The sequence below is a fragment of the Canis aureus genome, chromosome 12, assembly GCF_053574225.1.
Source record: "Canis aureus isolate CA01 chromosome 12, VMU_Caureus_v.1.0, whole genome shotgun sequence".
NCBI lineage: Eukaryota > Metazoa > Chordata > Mammalia > Carnivora > Canidae > Canis > Canis aureus.
This window is the reverse complement of record NC_135622.1, coordinates 43233271-43251804: the sequence shown is the minus strand read 5'-3', so window position 1 is coordinate 43251804 and position 18534 is coordinate 43233271. Positions and strand designations below refer to the sequence as shown.

The 18534-nt window shown below is 41.2% G+C and overlaps 2 protein-coding genes across 12 annotated transcripts in view; one reads left to right on the top strand and one right to left on the bottom strand.

Moving 5' to 3' along the window:
* The window catches only part of LOC144324506 (STAGA complex 65 subunit gamma), a 29826-nt gene extending 25617 nt beyond the window's left edge, over positions 1-4209 (bottom strand). For 5 of the 9 annotated variants that reach the window (XR_013389982.1, XM_077915928.1, XM_077915927.1 and 2 more), the window contains exons 1-3: positions 3898-4208; positions 3048-3148; positions 1784-2404 (exon numbers count right to left, since the gene is read on the bottom strand). Coding sequence is in view for 6 of the 9 variants with exons in the window: in XM_077915928.1 (XP_077772054.1) it covers positions 1784-2196 (413 nt within the window). In the remaining 3 variants the exon portion in view is untranslated. Of the gene's footprint in view, positions 1-1783; positions 2405-3047; positions 3149-3643 lie in introns of all 9 variants that reach the window. The other 4 variants (XR_013389983.1, XR_013389984.1, XM_077915925.1 and 1 more) reach the window with 3 other exon arrangements.
* A 207-nt stretch (positions 4210-4416) lies between these two features.
* The window catches only part of LOC144324494 (kanadaptin-like), an 81498-nt gene continuing 67380 nt past the window's right edge, over positions 4417-18534 (top strand). For 2 of the 3 annotated variants that reach the window (XM_077915878.1, XM_077915877.1), the window contains exons 1-8: positions 4417-5173; positions 5389-5581; positions 8082-8204; positions 9407-9467; positions 9779-9918; positions 15139-15299; positions 16084-16153; positions 16932-17118. In XM_077915878.1, the coding sequence (XP_077772004.1) occupies positions 4511-5173; positions 5389-5581; positions 8082-8204; positions 9407-9467; positions 9779-9918; positions 15139-15299; positions 16084-16153; positions 16932-17118 (1598 nt within the window). In that variant the 5' untranslated portion in view covers positions 4417-4510. The remainder of the gene's footprint in view (positions 5174-5388; positions 5582-8081; positions 8205-9406; positions 9468-9778; positions 9919-15138; positions 15300-16083; positions 16154-16931; positions 17119-18534) is intronic. The other variant, XM_077915876.1, reaches the window with a different exon arrangement.

Genomic DNA, 18534 nt, shown 5'->3' with positions numbered 1-18534 from the left:
GCGCAGCGGTTTGGCGCCTGCCTTTGGCCCAGGGCACGATCCTGTAGACCCGGGATCGAGTCCCACATCGGGCTCCCGGTGCATGGAGCCTGCTTCTCCCTCTGCCTGTGTCTCTGCTTCTCTCTCTCTCTGTGTGACTTACATAAAAAAAAAAAAAAAAAGAATTAAGGGGTGAAATACTGAGATATGTGCAACTTTAAAATATTTGGCAAAGACTGTACGTGTATATATTTACAATTGTTATGCATTTATTTATGTGTGTATGTGTGTGTATACATGCTTATACACATGTGAGAGAAAACAGATGTGGCAAAATGTTAACAATTGGTGAATCCTGGTAAAGAGTATTTAGCCATTTCTTGTACTATTATTTAAATTTTTCTTTGGTCTGACAAATTTCAAAATGAAAAATAATTTTTTGGCACCAGATGCAAACTTACACACTGAAATGCAGTAGTAGCATTATATCATAAAGCAGTCGTTTAGAGGATATGGAGCAGGGCTTCTCAAACTTAAATACACATATGAATCTTCTGGAGATCTTGTTAAAATGAAGAATTTTTTTTTTTTAAGATTTTATTTATTTATTCATGAGAGACAAAGAGAGAGGCAGAGACACAAGCAGAGTGAGAAGCAGGCTCCCTCTGGGGAGCCCAATGTGGGACTCAATCCCAGGACCCCAGGATCATTACCTGAGCAAAAGCAGATGCTCAACCACTGAGCCACCCAGACGTCCCTAAAATGAAGATTCTGATTCAGGAGGCTGGGTAGGGCCTGAAACTCTGAATTCGTAATAGGTTCCCAGGTGATGTTGATGCTCCTAGTCTGAGACCAGATTTTGAGTAGCAAGGATCAAGAACATTTTTACATTACTTCTAAAGTGATGTTATCACAATGAAAATATAGCTGGACCCTTGAACAACATAGGGGTTAGGGGCACCAACTCCCTGTGCAGTTGAAAATCCACAAACAGCTCTGACTCCCCAAAACTTAATGATTAACAGCCAACTTTTTTTAAAAGTGTATTTTACCTTATTTTTTTAGTAATCTCTATATTGATATGGAGCTTGAACTCATGACCCCGAGATCAAGATTTCACGTGCTCTTCTGTCTGAAACAGCCACGCACCCCAATGATTTATACTAGCCCACTACTGACTGGAAGCCTTAGTGATAATATATAAAGTTGATTAACACTTCTTTTGTATGTTTATATGTATTATATACTGTATTCTTACAATAAGTCAGCTAGAAAAAAGAAAATCGTAAGGAAAATCCATTTCTAGTACTGTACTGTAAAAACATCCACATGTAAGTGGACCCACACAATTTAAACTCATGTTGTTCAAGGGTCAACTGTACACAACTTAAAAATTCTTGTATAGAACTTATGGATTCCTAATAATATGAGAGTAAATCCATGAATCTCAACTTGAGGATACTAACCTAAACCCATAATGTACATTTTAAATCAAACAGAAAGACTAAACTCTGAGGACTGAGGCCATGGCTTCTTTAACATACTAGTGCAGTATCTTGCTCCTAGTAAAATGTTTGGCATGTAACAGGCACTCAATAAATATTTGTTACCTCAAAAGAAAAGACACAGACTCCGGATATGGAAGATCAGGATTCAAGTCTTAGACTTCCTTCCAATTACCTGAGTAACTTTGGCCATGTCGATTACTCTTATACTCCGTTTCCTCATGGAATTAGGACTGCATGCTTAACAGTGCTGTTGCGAAGACTTTTTGGAAAAAAGAAATAGCAAAGCCTTGTCTTACCGATAAAAGTCACTCTCTGGGTCACTGTGCCGGATCTGGAATGGTGCATTGGGATTCTTACAATCTATAGGCAGGAGGTCATCAGGAAGAGGAGGTGACCCAGGGCAAGAGGGAAGAGGTTCACTCTCTTCGGTCTTTACACCTTCTGTCTGTTGCTGACTCTGGGCCTGAGCTGTGGCAATGAGATTGCGCAGACGTCGGTTGTGCTGGATCAGCTGAATAGTATGGATGGTGAGGCTGCATGGCTCTGAGGGGATGTCCAACATTGTAGGGGGCTTGGGCTTGTTGGCTGAGGGCTGGTGCAGTGGTGGGTCATGGACTTCCACTAGACGGAACTCCCGTGGGAGCAAATCAAAAGAACTTCTGTTGGTCTGGCTTGATGAGATGGGTATCTCTCCCCAGTATCTCAACATTTTGGAATAAGAAAGGAAGAACCTTCTAGATAAATGTAGTAGTGACCTAAAAGCAGTGTTTTTAAATCTCTAGGTTATAGGCTTCTATAGTAAAAAAACAAAAAAAAAAAAGTGAAGTCTAGCCAGTTATTTACATAGAAAGTAGGCTGTTCAAGACCACTCAGAAAATGTCAATGTCAGCAACACTGTAGGACCAAAGATGTTCTCCCTGAAGAAATTAAGAGAAATATAACTGTTAGATGCCATTCATCACAGTCACATACAATGACAATTCCTACTGGACTGAACCACAGGTGGAATTTGGGTCATTAGTAGACTAAAAGCTGCAATGGTATTGGGAGGGCTAGTGTCCATGTTTTCAATATTACCCCACTAACTCATTACGAGAACTACCATCATGCTCAATCCTGAACAATCTGCAAGGCAAGATCCTCAAATGAGACCTGGAGTATTTCTCAGGGTATCTCGACACATCCGTCCTGAATCAGTAGGAGAAAGGGGGGTGGGGTGGGGGGTAGAGTTAAAGATAGGAAGAGGTGGTTCTTACTATGTGTGTCAAACACAGGCAACCTTTTCCCTGGTCCCGATGAAAAAATCTATTGACCAGTAATCTAAATGGCCTTACGCATTCAACCTCTGACATATATACAGAAGAATCTCAGTGATTTCTGCTGCCTCCTAATTGGTATCCCTTACTTCAGTATCTCCCTGTATCTAATCTATGCTCCAGTGCTGCTAGACTTCATCTTTTTAAGACTCCCATCTAACAACTTCTCTTTGCTTACTGGAAAAAGTCAGCCAGGAGTCTTGGAGCTACCATTCATCAAAATCTGCAATCTGACTTAACCCACCTTTCCGGATTCGTTGCCCATATGTCTCTTCAAGTTCAACAAACGTTTATCAAATGCCAGGCATTATGGAAGAAGACAAACACCACTGCAAGATCCCTGACCTGAGGTGAGGGAGAGAAATATATAAACAGAACATTTCAATATGGAAGTGTATGGTAAGGGCTGTTCTAGAGACACAGACCTGGTGCAGTGAAAGCACAAAGAAGGAGCTTCCTGGAGGAAATTTCCACCCTGGTTCTAACCGTATCATGACTATTCAGTTTCTTGAGCATGTCATGTATTTCCAGTTGACCCTTTAAGTGGTGATCTCTGCCAGAAATGCCCCTCCACGCACTACATCCCTGGCAGACTTGTATTCGATTTAAGTATAGTTTATAAGTATAGTATTTAAGTATAGTTTAGGTCACCAGTCTCCATCACCGCCCCAGGAAATCTCCCTTCCTTATATTCTCACAGGACTTCTCATGTCTTCACCACAGCATTTATACCTGGATTGAAACTAAGACTTCTCTCAGTCGAGTTTATCCTTCCATCTACCCCCATGATCTTTGTACAGTGTCTGGCGCACAGTATATTTGGCATTGTTGCGTGATTACCATGTGCCAGGCTTTGTCTTTACTGTTTAATTCAATCTCCACATCTATCCCATTTTTCAGAGGCAGAAGCTGACGCCCACCGTCTTGCCCAACGTCGCAAATGACGGAGGGAGAAAATCAAGACAGGCTCCAGAGTCTGCGCCCCTAACCACTACACTATGCAGTCTCAGTAACTGGCTTCCGAAAAAACAAAATGAACAAAGAAATGGGTCAACGAAGGGACCAAACAGAACAAAATAAAACCTTCATTTCACCGAAAAGAACACGAAGAATAAGTTCAAAGAAAGCCCCGGTCCTCGGCAGCTCCCAGTCAGGGTGAGGAGGCGCAAGGGCCTGGAGTCATTGATGCCGGGCGGGGCGGCTCGGAGACGAGGAGGTCTGGGCCTGGACCGTGGCACGGAAGCGCGACTATTCACTGCCGCGTCACGGGAGTTGGGCTGGAAGACTGCACGACTCGGAAAGGCCTGAGGCGAGGGTCGCCAGGCCCGCGAAAGCTGGCTAGGTGACGGGTGGTCCTAGGCTGTCGGAAGCGCTTCTCCTCACGCAGGATATGCCACAGGAAGCTGTTACGACAGGTTGCACCCTCTAAAGATGTCCCCATTTTCACAGCCCCTCGGTCTCCTTTTACTGTTTTTCCCTTCCCGTGATGTTGCCCTCTTCGTAACGTCGTGTGTGGGTGGTGAAGGAGCAACTCCGCCATCGCTGCCCAGAGAAGCCGCTGGGAGCTGAGAGAGAGAGAGAGAGAGAGAGAGAGAGAGAGAGAGAGAGAGGAGAGGCGGAGAGGCGGAGAGGGAGAGGAGAGAGGAACTTAGAGACTGCGGGGGTAGGTTTCCCAGGAACAGATTTTGAGCGTGCACCCGCCCGAGGATGGCTGATAGTCCCTCTCCGTCCGAGTCGCTGGCTTCGCAAGAGCGCAGTGATGACTTCAAGAAACCAACCCTGCCGGTGCCCCCGGTCGTGCGGGGCAAAGCTCCGGCCACCAGTCCTTCGAACCCTGAGGAGGTAAAGAAGGAAAGGCCCACGGCGCTGCCAGAGCCCGACCCCGGGGAGCCCGACGTCCCGCCAGTCCAGCCCGACAGCGGGGACACCAGGAGTCCACCGACGGAGCAGCCGCGGCCCCCCTCAGCGGCTCCTTCAGCTGGCGGCCCGGCCCGGGCTCCCCCTTACCGGGAGCCGCCGTGGGGCGGCCCCGCCTCGGCCCCCTACAGCCTAGAGACGCTCAAGGGCGGCACCATCCTTGGCACCCGCAGCTTGAAAGGGACGAGTTGCTGCCTCTTCGGGAGGCTGTCTAGCTGCGACGTGTGCCTGGAGCACCCTTCGGTGTCCCGGTACCACGCCGTGCTGCAGCACAGGGCGGCCGGCCTCGAAGGAGAATGCGACGGCCAAGGGCCGGGCTTCTACCTTTACGATCTGGGAAGCACCCACGGCACTTTTCTTAACAAAACCCGCATCCCACCCCGCACCTATCGTCGCGTCCACGTCGGGCACGTTCTTCGCTTTGGAGGCAGCACCCGGCTCTTTCTTCTTCAGGTAAGTAGAACAACGTAATGCGGAAATCTCTGGAGTGCACCGGCCTGGGTTCCAGAGTTGCTTACGCTTTCTGTGAAGAAGGAGGTTCTCCCCGTCCCCGAGGACAAAGTGGGGGAATCTGGCTCCTCTGCGGACACGTGTCCCCGTTGCCATATTTCTGAAAGTGACTCCCACACTCCTGAACTCTGAAAGAATTCTTTCGCTTGGTTCATCAGGGACCAGAGGAGGACCGAGAGGCAGAATCCGAGCTGACCGTAACGCAACTGAAGGAATTGCGCAAGCAGCAGCAAATGATGTTGGAGAAGAAGATGTTGGGAGAAGACTCGGATGAGGAAGAAGTGGACACCACCGAAAGGAAGAGAAATACTAGTAGTCAAGATGATGAAATGGGCTGTACCTGGGGAATGGGTAAGAGATTAAAATTGCTGCCGGAACCTAATATTGTAAATTCACTACAAGTGGTATGTATATAGAGCTCTGATCCTGATTATCATCACTGGAGGGGCTGGAACTACATTCAATTTTTTTTTTTTTTTTTTTTTTATGATAGTCACAGAGAGAGAGAGAGAGAGAGAGAGAGAGGCAGAGACATAGGCCGAGGGAGAAGCAGGCTCCATGCACCGGGAGCCCGACGTGGGATTCGATCCCGGGTCTCCAGGATCGCGCCCTGGGCCAAAGGCAGGCGCCAAACCGCTGCGCCACGCAGGGATCCCCTGGAACTACATTCAATCAAAAACCATGGAATGTTCAGTGTAGGATAGTGCCTCATTTTTTTTGTACTTTATGTATGTAAATTCCCTGAAATGTGAAATAGCTGATCAGAGAAAGCTTGTCCCTTGGCCAGAAGAATAAATGGAGTTTTCTATAATGCCAGGCAGTTTGGAGGATGGGTATTCAGGAACTAGGAATATAAAAAGAAGATCATCTTAATGTAGTGTTGGGAAGATTGGATAAATATGATGAAATTACTTCGTAAGTGTAAAACAAAGCTAGAAACCCTAAATATGCTAAAGTAAGGGTTTAGAGAAGGGAGTAATCACTGAGGACTTAGACGTGCACTGTCCAATATAGTAGCCATTACCCATATGTGGTTATTGGACACTTAAAGTATGACTAGTCCAAACTGACTTGTAACGTAAAATACACACTAAAGGCTTACTGTGAAAAAGTAATATAAAATATTCGTATTATTTTCATATTGATTACATGGTAATAGTTTTACCTGATTTCCCCCACCCATTTTTTTTTTTTAAGATTTCATTTATTTATTCATTAGAGACACACACACACACACACACAGAGAAAGAGGCAGGGGCACAGGCAGAGAGAGAAGCAGGCTCCATGCAGGGAGCCCGACACAGGATCCGACCCCAGGTCCCCAGGACAACGCCCGGGGCTGAAGGCAGCAGCAAACTGCTGAGCCACCCAGGCTGCCCTGATTCCCCTTTTTAATGTGGCTACTAGAAAATAAATTTTTTTTTTTTAATTTATTTATGATAGTCACACACACACAGAGAGAGAGAGAGGGAGGCAGAGACACAGGCAGAGGGAGAAGCAGGCTCCATGCACCGGGAGCCCGACGTGGGATTCGATCCTGGGTCTCCAGGATCGTGCCCTGGGCCAAAGGCAGGCGCCAAACCGCTTGCGCCACCCAGGGATCCCTAAAAAAAGTTTTTTTAAAGATTGTGTTTATTTAGAGAGAAAACAGGTGTGAGCCGGGGGAGGGGCAGAGAGAGAGGGAGAAGGAGAGACAGTATCTCAAGCTGACTCTGCACTGAGTGTGGAACCGGATAAAGGCTCCCCACTACCCTGAGATCATGACCTGAGCTGAAATCTAGATTTGGACCCTTAACCACCTGAGCTACTCAGGCACCCTGAAGATAAAAAGTTGCATGTGTGGCTTTCATATTGCTGTTGGGCAACACTGACTTTAAATTTGAGAAAGTTTTTAAGTTTACAAACAGATGTGTCTTGACCTGGAATTTGAAGGAAAAGAAAATTAGCCCCCAGGAAGCTTAGTATTGAGGATCGTTTTCAGGGCAGGGATTGATGATTTTTTTTTTTTTTTTAAGATTATTTGTGTTTTTATTTGACACAGAGAAAGAGAGAATGAGAGAGAGATGCACAATCCTGGGGAGTGGCAGGCAGAGGGAGAGGGAGAAGCCGACTCCCCGCTGAGCAGGGTCCTGACTCAATCCCAGGACTCTGGGATCATGACCTGAGCTGAAGGCAGAAGCTTAACTAACTGAGCCACGCAGGCCCCCGGGATTGATGATTTTAACCGAGTAATGAGTAGACCAGCCTATATGGCAGATATGGTAAATATTAATAAATTATAATGGATACAGAGTATTAGACCCAGCTGTTAGAGAGCAGGAATACTAGAGCAAGAAGCTTAGGTTTTTTTCCATGGACAATGTGGTAGGTAATTTTGTTTTTAAAATATAGTGATGGAGGGCAGCCCGGGTGGCTCAGCGGTTTAGTACTGCCTTCAGCCCAGGGCGTGATCCTGGAGATCCGGGATCGAGTCCCACATCGGGCTCCCTGCATGGAGCCTGCTTCTCCCTCTGCCTGTGTCTCTGCCTCTTTCTCTCTCTCTGTGTGTCTCTCATGAATAAATAAATAAAATCTTAAAAAAAAAAAAAAAGACTTCGTTTTAAAAAATAAAAAAATAAAATATAGTGATGGAGAAAAAAAAATAAGATGCCATGAAAGCAAGTTTTAATTTGTCCCACAATTTAGAAAAACTAAAGATATTTATACTAGTGCTTTTGTGTTTGCCCCCTTCTCCCCGACCCCTCACCTTTCTTTTCATTGATAACTGTATGTTTGTGCAGGCTGAATGGAAAGTGGGTGTCATTAAGATAGTCTCTTCTTATGTCTGTCTGTTCTTTCCCATGTCCTGTAGGAGAAGATGCTGTAGAGGATGAGGCTGAAGAGAACCCCATTGTCTTAGAGTTTCAGCAGGAAAGGGAGGCCTTTTATATAAAGGATCCAAAAAAGGCTCTCCAAGGTTTTTTTGACCGAGAAGGTACGTAAACAGATTCTGACCCTGCCAGTAAAAGGTATCCATTGCAGTGTTGTTTTATAGATCTTCAGGGTACTTAGAAATGCTGTATTTTATCTGCTGTTCTGCTGTTCCTCTTAATCAGTTCTTGCCCTATGGTCGATCGCTTCAGGTTTATTTTGAAAATAGTAAAAGTCTTGTTAGTTCTTCCCATCTTGGAAAAAGAGACTACTTTTTTTTTTTTTTGACTTGTCCCATTCTTCTCAAAAGATCTTAGACTTGGGTGGTGGGGAGATTGTCCTAACGTCTTAAATTTTTTTTGTTTCTAATTCATCTGATCTTTTATAATCCTTAACATGAATGTTCACTTTATATTATGTAAGGGATGTTTCCACAGAGGATTGTTTCAGTAGTGATGCTTTGAGAGAATATCTCTGTGTGTTTATGAATATGTATGTGAACTGGATACATTCTGCACTTAATATTTATGCTTCTAAAAACCAGGCAGTTATGAGAAATTAACTACATCTACAACTTAAATAAGTGTGAAAGCTGCTATATAGTGGATAAAGCCATTTTGGGGGAGTTTTGATCTGTTTGCCTTTTTTTTTTTTTTTTTAAGATTTTATTCTTTTATTTGAGAGAGATAGAAATAGCAAGAGAGAGCACGAACGAGCAGAGGACAGAGGGAGAAGCAAGCTCCTGCTGAGCAGGGAGCCCGACATGGGGCTAGATCCCAAGACCCTAGGATCATGACCTGAGCTGAAGGCAGATGCTTAACCAACTGAGCCACCGAGGCACCCCGATCTGAGTTTGCTTTTCTTTGCCTCAAGCTCATCCTAATTTTTAAAAAATATTTATTTATTTTAGAGAAAGAGAGCAAGTAGGGGGAGGGACAGAGGGAGAGAGATTCCTGAAGCAGACTCCCTGCTGAGTGTGGAGCCTAATGCAGGGCTCTATCCCAGACCCTGAGTTCATGACCTGAGCTGAAATCAAGAGTTGGCCCCTTAACTGACTGAGCCAGCCACCCAGGGTCCCCAAGTTCATCTTAATTTTATTATTCAATGATAATCCCTAGGAATAAGAAGTGAAATGCTTTGAAATTTAGTATTCGGTGTGGCATGGGAATTTGATATTCTTATTTAACTCTTCCTCTCTTTTCCCTTTGTCTCAACTAATAGTTTTCAGATGTTATTAAAATTGTTTTGCCTTTCTTCCTCCCACAGGAGAAGAATTAGAATATGAATTTGATGAACAGGGGCATAGCACTTGGCTCTGCAGGGTGAGGTATGTTCTGTTCTCATTAATGTCCATTTCTGAAAGTGGCCAATTTCAGGTTGTAGACAACAAACCCAAAGAGTAACTTCAGTCTTATTTTTAGGGTATACCTGAATTTGGGCTTTGATAATTTGGCAAATGGAGTGGGATGGGTCAGAGGTATGAGGAAAAGATTTGAAGTCCAACCTTGGCAAGATAGAACAAGATGAATGAGAGATTATAAAAGCATGTCAAAAAATAACTATTATCACAGCATATTAGTTTTTTTGGTGAAAATTAGAGCTTAGTGTTGTGCTGTGATTCCCTCCAAACCAATATAGATTACCTGTGGATGATTCAACTGGAAAACAACTGGTAGCTGAGGCCATTCATTCAGGAAAGAAAAAAGAAGCAATGATCCAATGTTCACTGGAAGCTTGTCGAATCCTTGATACTTTGGGATTGCTGCGGCAGGAGGCAGGTATGTGGAAGTCTTTTTTTTCTTTAAAAGAAAGAAAGCAGAGGAGACAGAGAGGGAGGGAGAAGGAGGAAGAGGGGGGGAAAGAGATAGAGATGGACAGAGACAAAGAAAAAGAAAGAGAAAAGGAAGGAAAATTTAACACAAGGCAATAAAATATCTTTCAGGGGAAAGTGTAAACTGTATAGAATTCTGTAGTGAAAAGAAAAGATTCCATATCTCAGTATTCAAAGGAAGCCATTGTATATATTCTCCTAGACATTTTTTTATGGGTATAGATATATGTTCAGAATTAGGTCCTTTAGGGGGATCCCTGGGTGGCTCAGCAGTTTGGCGCCTGCCTTTGGCCCAGGGCGCGATCCTGGAGTCCTGGGATTGAGTCCTGCCTTGGGCTCCCGCCATGGAGCCTGCTTCTCCCTCTGCCTGTGTGTCTACCTCTCTCTCTCCCTATGTCTATCGTGAATAAATAAATAAAATCTTAAAAAAAAAAAATTAGGTCCTTTAATAAAAGTAAGCACTGGATAGCCCGGGCAGCTCAGTGGTTTGGTGCCACCTTCAGCCCAGGATGGGATCTTGAAGACCCTGGATCGAGTCCCACATCGGGCTCTCTGCATGGAGCCTGCTTCTCTCACTACTGTGTCTCTGCCTCACTCTCTCTCTCTGTGTCTCTCATGAATAAATAAATAAAACATTAAAAAAAAATAAGACTACCAATGACTCGTAACAGAATACACCTGTTCCTTGCCCTGCCCCTCCTCAGTCTTCAACTTTAGAAGGCTTTTTAACTCTTTCAGTTATTCCTTTTGGCATTTAAAAATATCCATATTTCTAAAAAGGAAGAATGTGCTGCTTTATTTTGAGTCATTTATTTTAAACATCTACTGACTCTGTTATATTAGTAGTTAGTATTTACATGATTATGTTTATGCAAATATTAGTCATAACTCAGCAGTTTTTTCTTTTGTTTTTCCTAAAGTTAATAATTATGTGTGTTTTTTATGTATTTGGATTTTATAGCTCTTGATCATTCTTCCCACACCTTTCAATAACCTTTAAATATATTTTCTCACATCGTCAATCACATTAAATAATTGATCAGTTCTGACTTTTTTGGAAACATTTCTCCTAAAGAGCACTATTTTTTTAGGACTTAGTGCTCTCTGAATTGCTGCAGGACTGTCAACTGGACCTTACTTTGCTGTTATCCTTGAGATTTCCTTTGTCTTTTTTCAGGGTTAAATTTTCTGTTTCTTGATTCCCAGATTCTCATGTTTCTTGGTGTATTCCTTGTTTTATTGGAGTATTTCTTTCTATAGTTTTAGCAGATTAAAAAGCTGGTACTACAGTAGAGGGCATGGATGATTATAGTCTTCAGTGGATTTCACATCTTTCATTTTTCTTGATCTACTCTCATTTTGGTGGAAATCCTCTAGTGGATTCCTCAGAAAGGATGTATAGCAAGTAAACTTTATTAAATTCTCCATTCTGAAAATATAACTATTTTAGCTTTACTCTTGATACTGTTCAGAAACATTTCTGAAATTAGCCATTAGTCATTTAATCCCTCTGTTTTCTCTTTCTCTCTGGAATTTTGTTACTAGATATTGAACATCTTAGACTGACCATATAAGTTTTCTTTTTTCTTTGCTTTGTTATCTCAATGTCTTTTTGTTCTTTCTGGGAGATTTCTGCAGCTTTATCTTTCTATCTCTAGTTTGCTATCAAGATTTTAATTTCCAAGGTTCATTTTTGTCCTTTGAACATTCATTTTTTAGAAAAGATTTTATTTATTTATTTGAGAGAGAGTGTGCAGGCAGGAGTACGAACAAGGGGAGGGGCAGGGGGACAGGGAGAGAAAGAGATAATCTCAAGCAGAGTCAGCACTAAGCACAGAGCCAGATACAGGACTTTATCTCATGACCCGAGCCAAAATCAAGAGTCAGACGTTCAGGATGCCTGGGTGGCTCAGCAGTTGAGCATCTGCCTTTGGCTCAAGGTGTGATCCCAGGGTCCTGGGATTGAGTCCCACATTGGGCTCCCTGCATGGAGCCTGCTTCTCCCTCTGCCTATGTCTCTGCCTCCCTCTCTCTGTGTCTCTCATGAATAAATAAATAAAATCTTAAAAAAAAAAAAAAAGGCAGATGCTTAACTAACTGAGCCATCCAGATGTCCCTGAATATTCATTTTAAAAACATAATATGCTATCGTTTCATGGGTTGTAAATATCTCATCACACTGCTAATCTGTGTCCTTCAGATTGCTTTTCTTTTTTGTGTGTGGTCTCTATCCTGCACATTCGAGGTGTTTCTCAGGGCACCTGGGTGGTTCAGTGGTTGAGTGTCTGTCTTGGGCTCAGATCGTGATCCCCCCGGGGTTCTGGGATCGAGTCCCACATCGGGCTCCCCTCAGGGAACCTGCTTCTCCCTCTGCCTATGTCTCTGCCTTTCTCTGTGTCTCTCATGAATAAATAATTTTAAAAAATTTTTAAAGTTTTAGAGGTGTTTCTCAGTTGTATAGTTCTTGGTTGTAGATTCTTATTTAGGGACAAAAAAGGTGCTTGACAGCTTGGATTATATAGGTGAGACTTCCTAACTTTGAGCAATAATAATAGAATGATGTTGGTGGGCCCTTTATTGGGGAATTCCTCATGTAGTGTCCTTAGGTTTTTCCTCTTCTGCTGGCAGGATTCCTCAGAGAATATTATTCCAATCTCCTGCATGAAATTCCTGGAGCTAGAGGCTGGAAGATAGCTGAGCAGATTCTCAATATCCAGCTATTTTCAGGACGGTACTATTTTTAGAATATAGTACCCATGCTCTTGTCAACTGGTCAGTCCACAATGCAGACTTTCCATCTTACCCTTTCTAGAGATTAACTTCTGGATTTTTTTCTGGGGATGGGAAGGAAGTGAGCAGGCAGGGAGGAGAATCTATTTCTCAACTAGCTTTTACTCTGTTCTGCTTATTTTAGCACTACTATCCATCCTCAGTTCCAGATCCTTTTGTAGATTCTGCAGTATCATCAGATTGGTTCTCAGCTTTCCTCACTATTGGTTTAGAGTTCATCTTTATTAGTTCTGCTAAGTTAGTTTCCACCTGTCTGTCTACTTAATAATTTCCAAAAATGAAATGTTACTATCCCTTCTCTCATTCTGTCTGATTTGTAGGTTTAGTATTTTTATCTTTTTGTTTACTTATTTTTTAAGGAAGCTCTTTACCGAGCATTGGACTCAAACTCACAACCCTGAGATCAGGAGTTAGGTGCTCTACCAACTAAGCCAGCCAGCAGCCCCAGTATATTAGTGTATTTATTTATTTATTAAATTTGTGTTTTTTAAAAAGATCTCTTTACTACAGCTTTAGTGGGATATGAGGAGAGAGTAAACTTAGAGATGTGTGTTTAATGTACCATCTTAACCTGGAAATTACGAAGTTTATATTAATAAGGACTGTTTTGGTTGTAAGTAATAGAAACCCAATTCAAACTAGCTTAAGGGAGAAAAGTTATTGGCTCTAGAAGGTGGGAAGAGTAGCTTACAGCATTGAAGGAAGAACTGCGTGAACCAGGACTTTTAAATTCTGGTCCTATCAAACTAGAACTGTCAGTATCACCAGGATACTATAAAAGCTGTATGTGTAAATCTGATCAGTTTTATGAGTCCATGGTTTTATTTTACAGATAGATTCTTATCCTATGCAGAAAAGCTGACTGCTCACAGCCTGAATTTATATCTTCCCTCTTTCCTAACTTCATTGGAAAGAGAGTCTTTTTTTCCTTATATCTAAATATAAATATAAGGGAAAGATTCTTACTGATTTGGCTTTGGTCACTTGAGTACCCCTAATCCAGATGGAATGGGGGAGGAGTTTTCTAGAAGAAAAGGGATACTTTTACCAGAACAAGGGGAATAAGATGGCATAGGGTAGACAAGAAAGTAATAGGTCCCGTAGTCCCCTATTATAAGCTTTATACATTTTCATGGTTACAAACAATGTTGCATTGATATCTATAGGATAAATTTCTCTAGTGGAATTGCTGGTCAGTTGTGTTTTTATTATTGACAGATGTTGTGATATTGACCATCAAAAAGGTTGTATTAATGTATATTCCCAACAGTTGTTTGAGAGTTCCATTTCCCCATACCCTTGCCAAATTGGGTATTATTAATCTTTTTTCTAATATATAGGTGAGAAGTGGTATCTCATTATTTTAATTTGTATTTTTTTTCTTTTTTAAAGATTTTATTTATTTATTCATGACACTACACAGAGAGACAAGAGAGAGGCAGAGACACAGGCAGAGGGAGAAGCAGGCTCCATGCAGGGAGCCTAACATGGGACTCGATCCCGGGTCTCTAGGACCACGACCTGGGCTGAAGGCGGTGCTAAACTGCTGAGCCACCCAGGCTGCCCTAATTTGTATTTTTTAATTATTAAAAAATGTTTAACATCTTTTTTTCACCATTTGGATTTCTTTTTCTGTGAACTGCTTTCATTATTTTTAAAATTTTCTTTTGGATTATTAGCCTTTTCTTTGTTTACCTTTTTCCTTTTTTAACTCATTGATTTTTGAGAACTTCTTGTTCACTAAATAAATTAGCCCTTTGTTTTAATTCTTTCATTGTGGTAAAATATACATCACATAAAATTACCATTGTAAGTATTAAGTGTATTAAATACATTCACATTCTTGTGCAACCATCACTACTGTCCATCTCAGAAGTTTCTCATCTTCCCCTATTAAAACTTTGTACCCACTGAACACTAACTTCTTTTCTTCCTTCCCCCAGCCCCTGGTAATTACCATTCTACCTTCTGTCTCTGTGAATTGAACTACTCTAATTAACTCCTATAAGTGGAATCATGTGTGTCTGGTTTATTTCACTTAGCATAAAGTCTCAACCCTTTGTTTTTATATGTAGTTTGACAGCTTATTGAGTCTTGCAGTAATTGATATTTTAAGTTGCTTACCTACTTGCCTTTTTCTTTTTTTAAAACTCATTTCAGGGGATCCCTGGGTGGTACAGCGGTTTAGCGCCTGCCTTTGGCCCAGGGCGTGATCCTGGAGACCCGGGATCGAATCCCACGTCGGGCTCCCGGTGCATGGAGCCTGCTTCTCCCTCTGCCTATGTCTGCCCCTCTCTCTCTCTCTCTGTGTGTGACTATCATAAAAAAAAAAAAAAAAAAAAAAACTCATTTCATTACCATTTATTTTATCTCCTAGTATCTCGAAAAAGGAAAGCCAAGAACTGGGAGGATGAAGACTTTTATGATAGTGATGATGACACATTTCTTGATCGGACTGGCCTCGTTGAAAAGAAGCGTCTGAACCGAATGAAAAAGGCTGGGAAGATTGATGAGAAGCCAGAGACCTTTGAATCATTGGCAAGTTTTACTTATAGAAATAGCTGTGGTGGTTCAATTTTTATATAAGATAATATATTATTTAAATTTGTTTCAAAATTTTAATTTTTAAAGCAATAGCATTAAAAAAAAAAAAAGCAATAGCATTGAAATCTGGTAGTGAAGTATAACTTTCTTGATCTGTCAATTTGTTAGTAATAACCAGTCTTATCCAGGTTGGAAAAAAGTTTGGCTTGCTGCTAGCCTCTGTCTACCTCTAGGTAGATACTGATTTATTAATGAACCTTCTTTGAATATGATTAACAGCATATCCAAAAAGAAAGGAAAATTTAGACATTCTGAAGTGAAATCAACTTCAGACTTTTGGCAGTCAAGAATTGTGAAAGGAATTTTGAGGAGTATACTTTATTAATAGTCTTAAACAGTATATCCGTTATGAATTCGTCATAAGATGGCATGTGTTTTCACTATATTAAGTAGTATTGAGAGCTTTAAAACATTACCTAACATCTATTTTTTGATTCACCAATGAAAACAAATGCCTTGAGTTCTTTCTTTTGAGTAACAAGTCTATATTCTGTACATTCAGTTTAATTATGAATTAATTCAGAAATTAATTCAAATTAAACACGTGAAAAATGTTAGCTCCATAAAATTCAGATTTAAGTGGATTTCTGAATTAATCCTCTTAAACAAACAAAAAAATCCTCTTGTAACAATAGTGAAAATAGGAGGAAGACAGGAAAGCTACCATATTTTGAGAGAAGAAAAACATTTGTTCACCCTGTTAATTTGGGTATTACAGGTTGCAAAATTAAATGATGCTGAAAAGGAACTCTCTGAAATTTCTGAGAAACTGAAAGCCTCAAGCAAAGGTAAGTTAATGACCTATTAAACAAACATGTATTGGGCGTCTATCATAGGTACTATACACTATATGCTTGTCAGCACTGAGGCTAATAAGATATACAAAATATGGAGCCTTTCTTTTTTTTAATTTTTTTAAAGATTTTTATTTATTTATTCATGAGAGACACAGAGAGAAAGAGAGGCAGAGACACAGGCAGAGGGAGAAGCCGTCTCCATCCTGGGAGCCCAATGTGAGACTCGATCCCAGTTCTCCAGGATCACGCCGCCTGGGCGGAAGGCAGGCGCTAAACCGCTGAGCCACCCAGGTGTCCCTGGAGCCTTTCTAAGGAGCAACATAGCATCTTTGAATGAGAAAGAACATTATAAATTATTTGGTTTAAGCCCTTTATGTAATAGATGATGAAAATGAAGCCCATTGAGGCAAAGTGATATCCCAAGGTCTTCAAATTATCACCTGTTTTCTTATTCCTAATATGAATAATGTCCTCTATCCAGCTTTATGTTAGTGGATTTTTTTTAAAAGGATTTATTTATTTGAGAGAGAGAGTAGAGTGGGCAGAGGGAGAGAGAATCTTAAGCAGACTCCTTCCTGAGTGTGGAGCCTGACATGGGGCTTGATCTCATGACTCTGAGATCATGACCTGATCTAAAATCCAGAGTTGGATGCTTAACCTGTTGAGCCACCCAGGTGCCCTTGTTAGTGACTTTTCTATGGAAACTTTGGCTGAATTTTAAAATATTTGAGGCCATTTTTCTGAACATGTATTATGCTTTCTTGGACAGCTCTATCAGAGTCACCATCTCAGGACTCTTTAGATGCATTCATGTCAGAAATGAAATCAGGGAGTGCATTGGATGGTGTGTCCCGGAAGAAACTTCACCTGAGAACTTTTGAACTTAGGAAAGAACAACAGAGACTTAAAGGGTTGATAAAAATTGTAAAACCAGCAGAGATTCCAGAGCTGAAAAAGTAAGTCTTCATTATAATTAAAATTTTAAGAAGGCATGTTTGAATAGATAACATTTTGAATTATATCATTGTTTTCTTACATAATCATTACAGAATAGAAATAGAATGTAAGAGGCCCTTTAAAGCACAGGAGACAGTGATTTCAGAGTCAAAACCCATTTCATTTATGAAATATAGACTGCTATGGAATTTTTAGAGAAAACTCTATTGATTCTTGTTTCATTGGAAGACTCTGAATTTTTTACTTAATCTTTTAATGCAGAGTAAACTTCTTTAAAGAGCAACATGCACAAAAGATTAGTATCCCCAATATATAAAGACCTTTGAATGAGTAGACAACCATCTAGCAAAGAGAAAAATGGGAAAGGGGTATTAACTGACAGGCCACTGAGAAAGAAATAAACATAGCTCTTAACAATGTAAAAAAAGTGCTCAATCTTGCTCATAAGGGAAATACAAATATAATAATGTAATTTTTTAATCTATGATTTTATCTTATTTTTTATTTTTTAAAGATTTTACTTATTTATTCATAAGAGACACAGAGAGAGGGGGAGAGAGAGAGAGAGGCAGAGACACAGGCAGAGGGAGAAGCAGGCTCCATGCAGGGAGCCCAATGTGGGACTCGATCCCAGGTCTCCAGGATCACGCCCTCGGCCGAAGGCAGCGCTAAACTGCTGAGCCACCCGGCCTGCCCTAATCTATGATTTTAAAACCCCAGAGGAAATAAAAGTACAGATTGTCATTTTAGCACTTGATTTGTCATTCCTAAGAACCGGTTGATAACTTTAATATATTTAAATACTGTGTAAAAAATATATTATTTATTTATTTATTTGAGAGCGAGAACACAAGGCAGGGGAGGAGCAGAGGGAGAGGGACAAGCAGACTCTACTGAGGACCTAGCCCTGATAACAGGGCTCAATCCCATAACCCCGATATCACGACCTGAGCTGTAATCAAGAGCCAGATGCCCACTGGACTGAGCCACCCAGGTGCCCCCCTATATTTAAATACTTTAAAGTGGACTTTCTTCCTTTAAAATGGGGGAAGGCATAATCCCCTAAAGTTGATTTTATTGGTTAACTTTGATTTTTGTGTAAATTATTGGAAGAAATTAACCTAAGTCCATTTGCAGAAATCTAGAAAATTTTTGAGTAATTTGTAAATAGGATTTTGGGAATAGTTTTTCCCAGACTCGGCTTGTATTTGTGAGTGTATGAATGTATACGTGGTGTGTGTGTGTGTATGTGTGTGAGAGAGTGAGAATAAGATCCAACCTTTCAACTTGACAGTATTTTCAAATTTTGTTCTATGTGGTCTCAACAAATTTTGAAAATGTTGAGTAGGTTGTTGGAAACGAGCAATTCCCAATGAGCACAATCCAGGTAGACATCTCAAAAACTGGGTATTGCC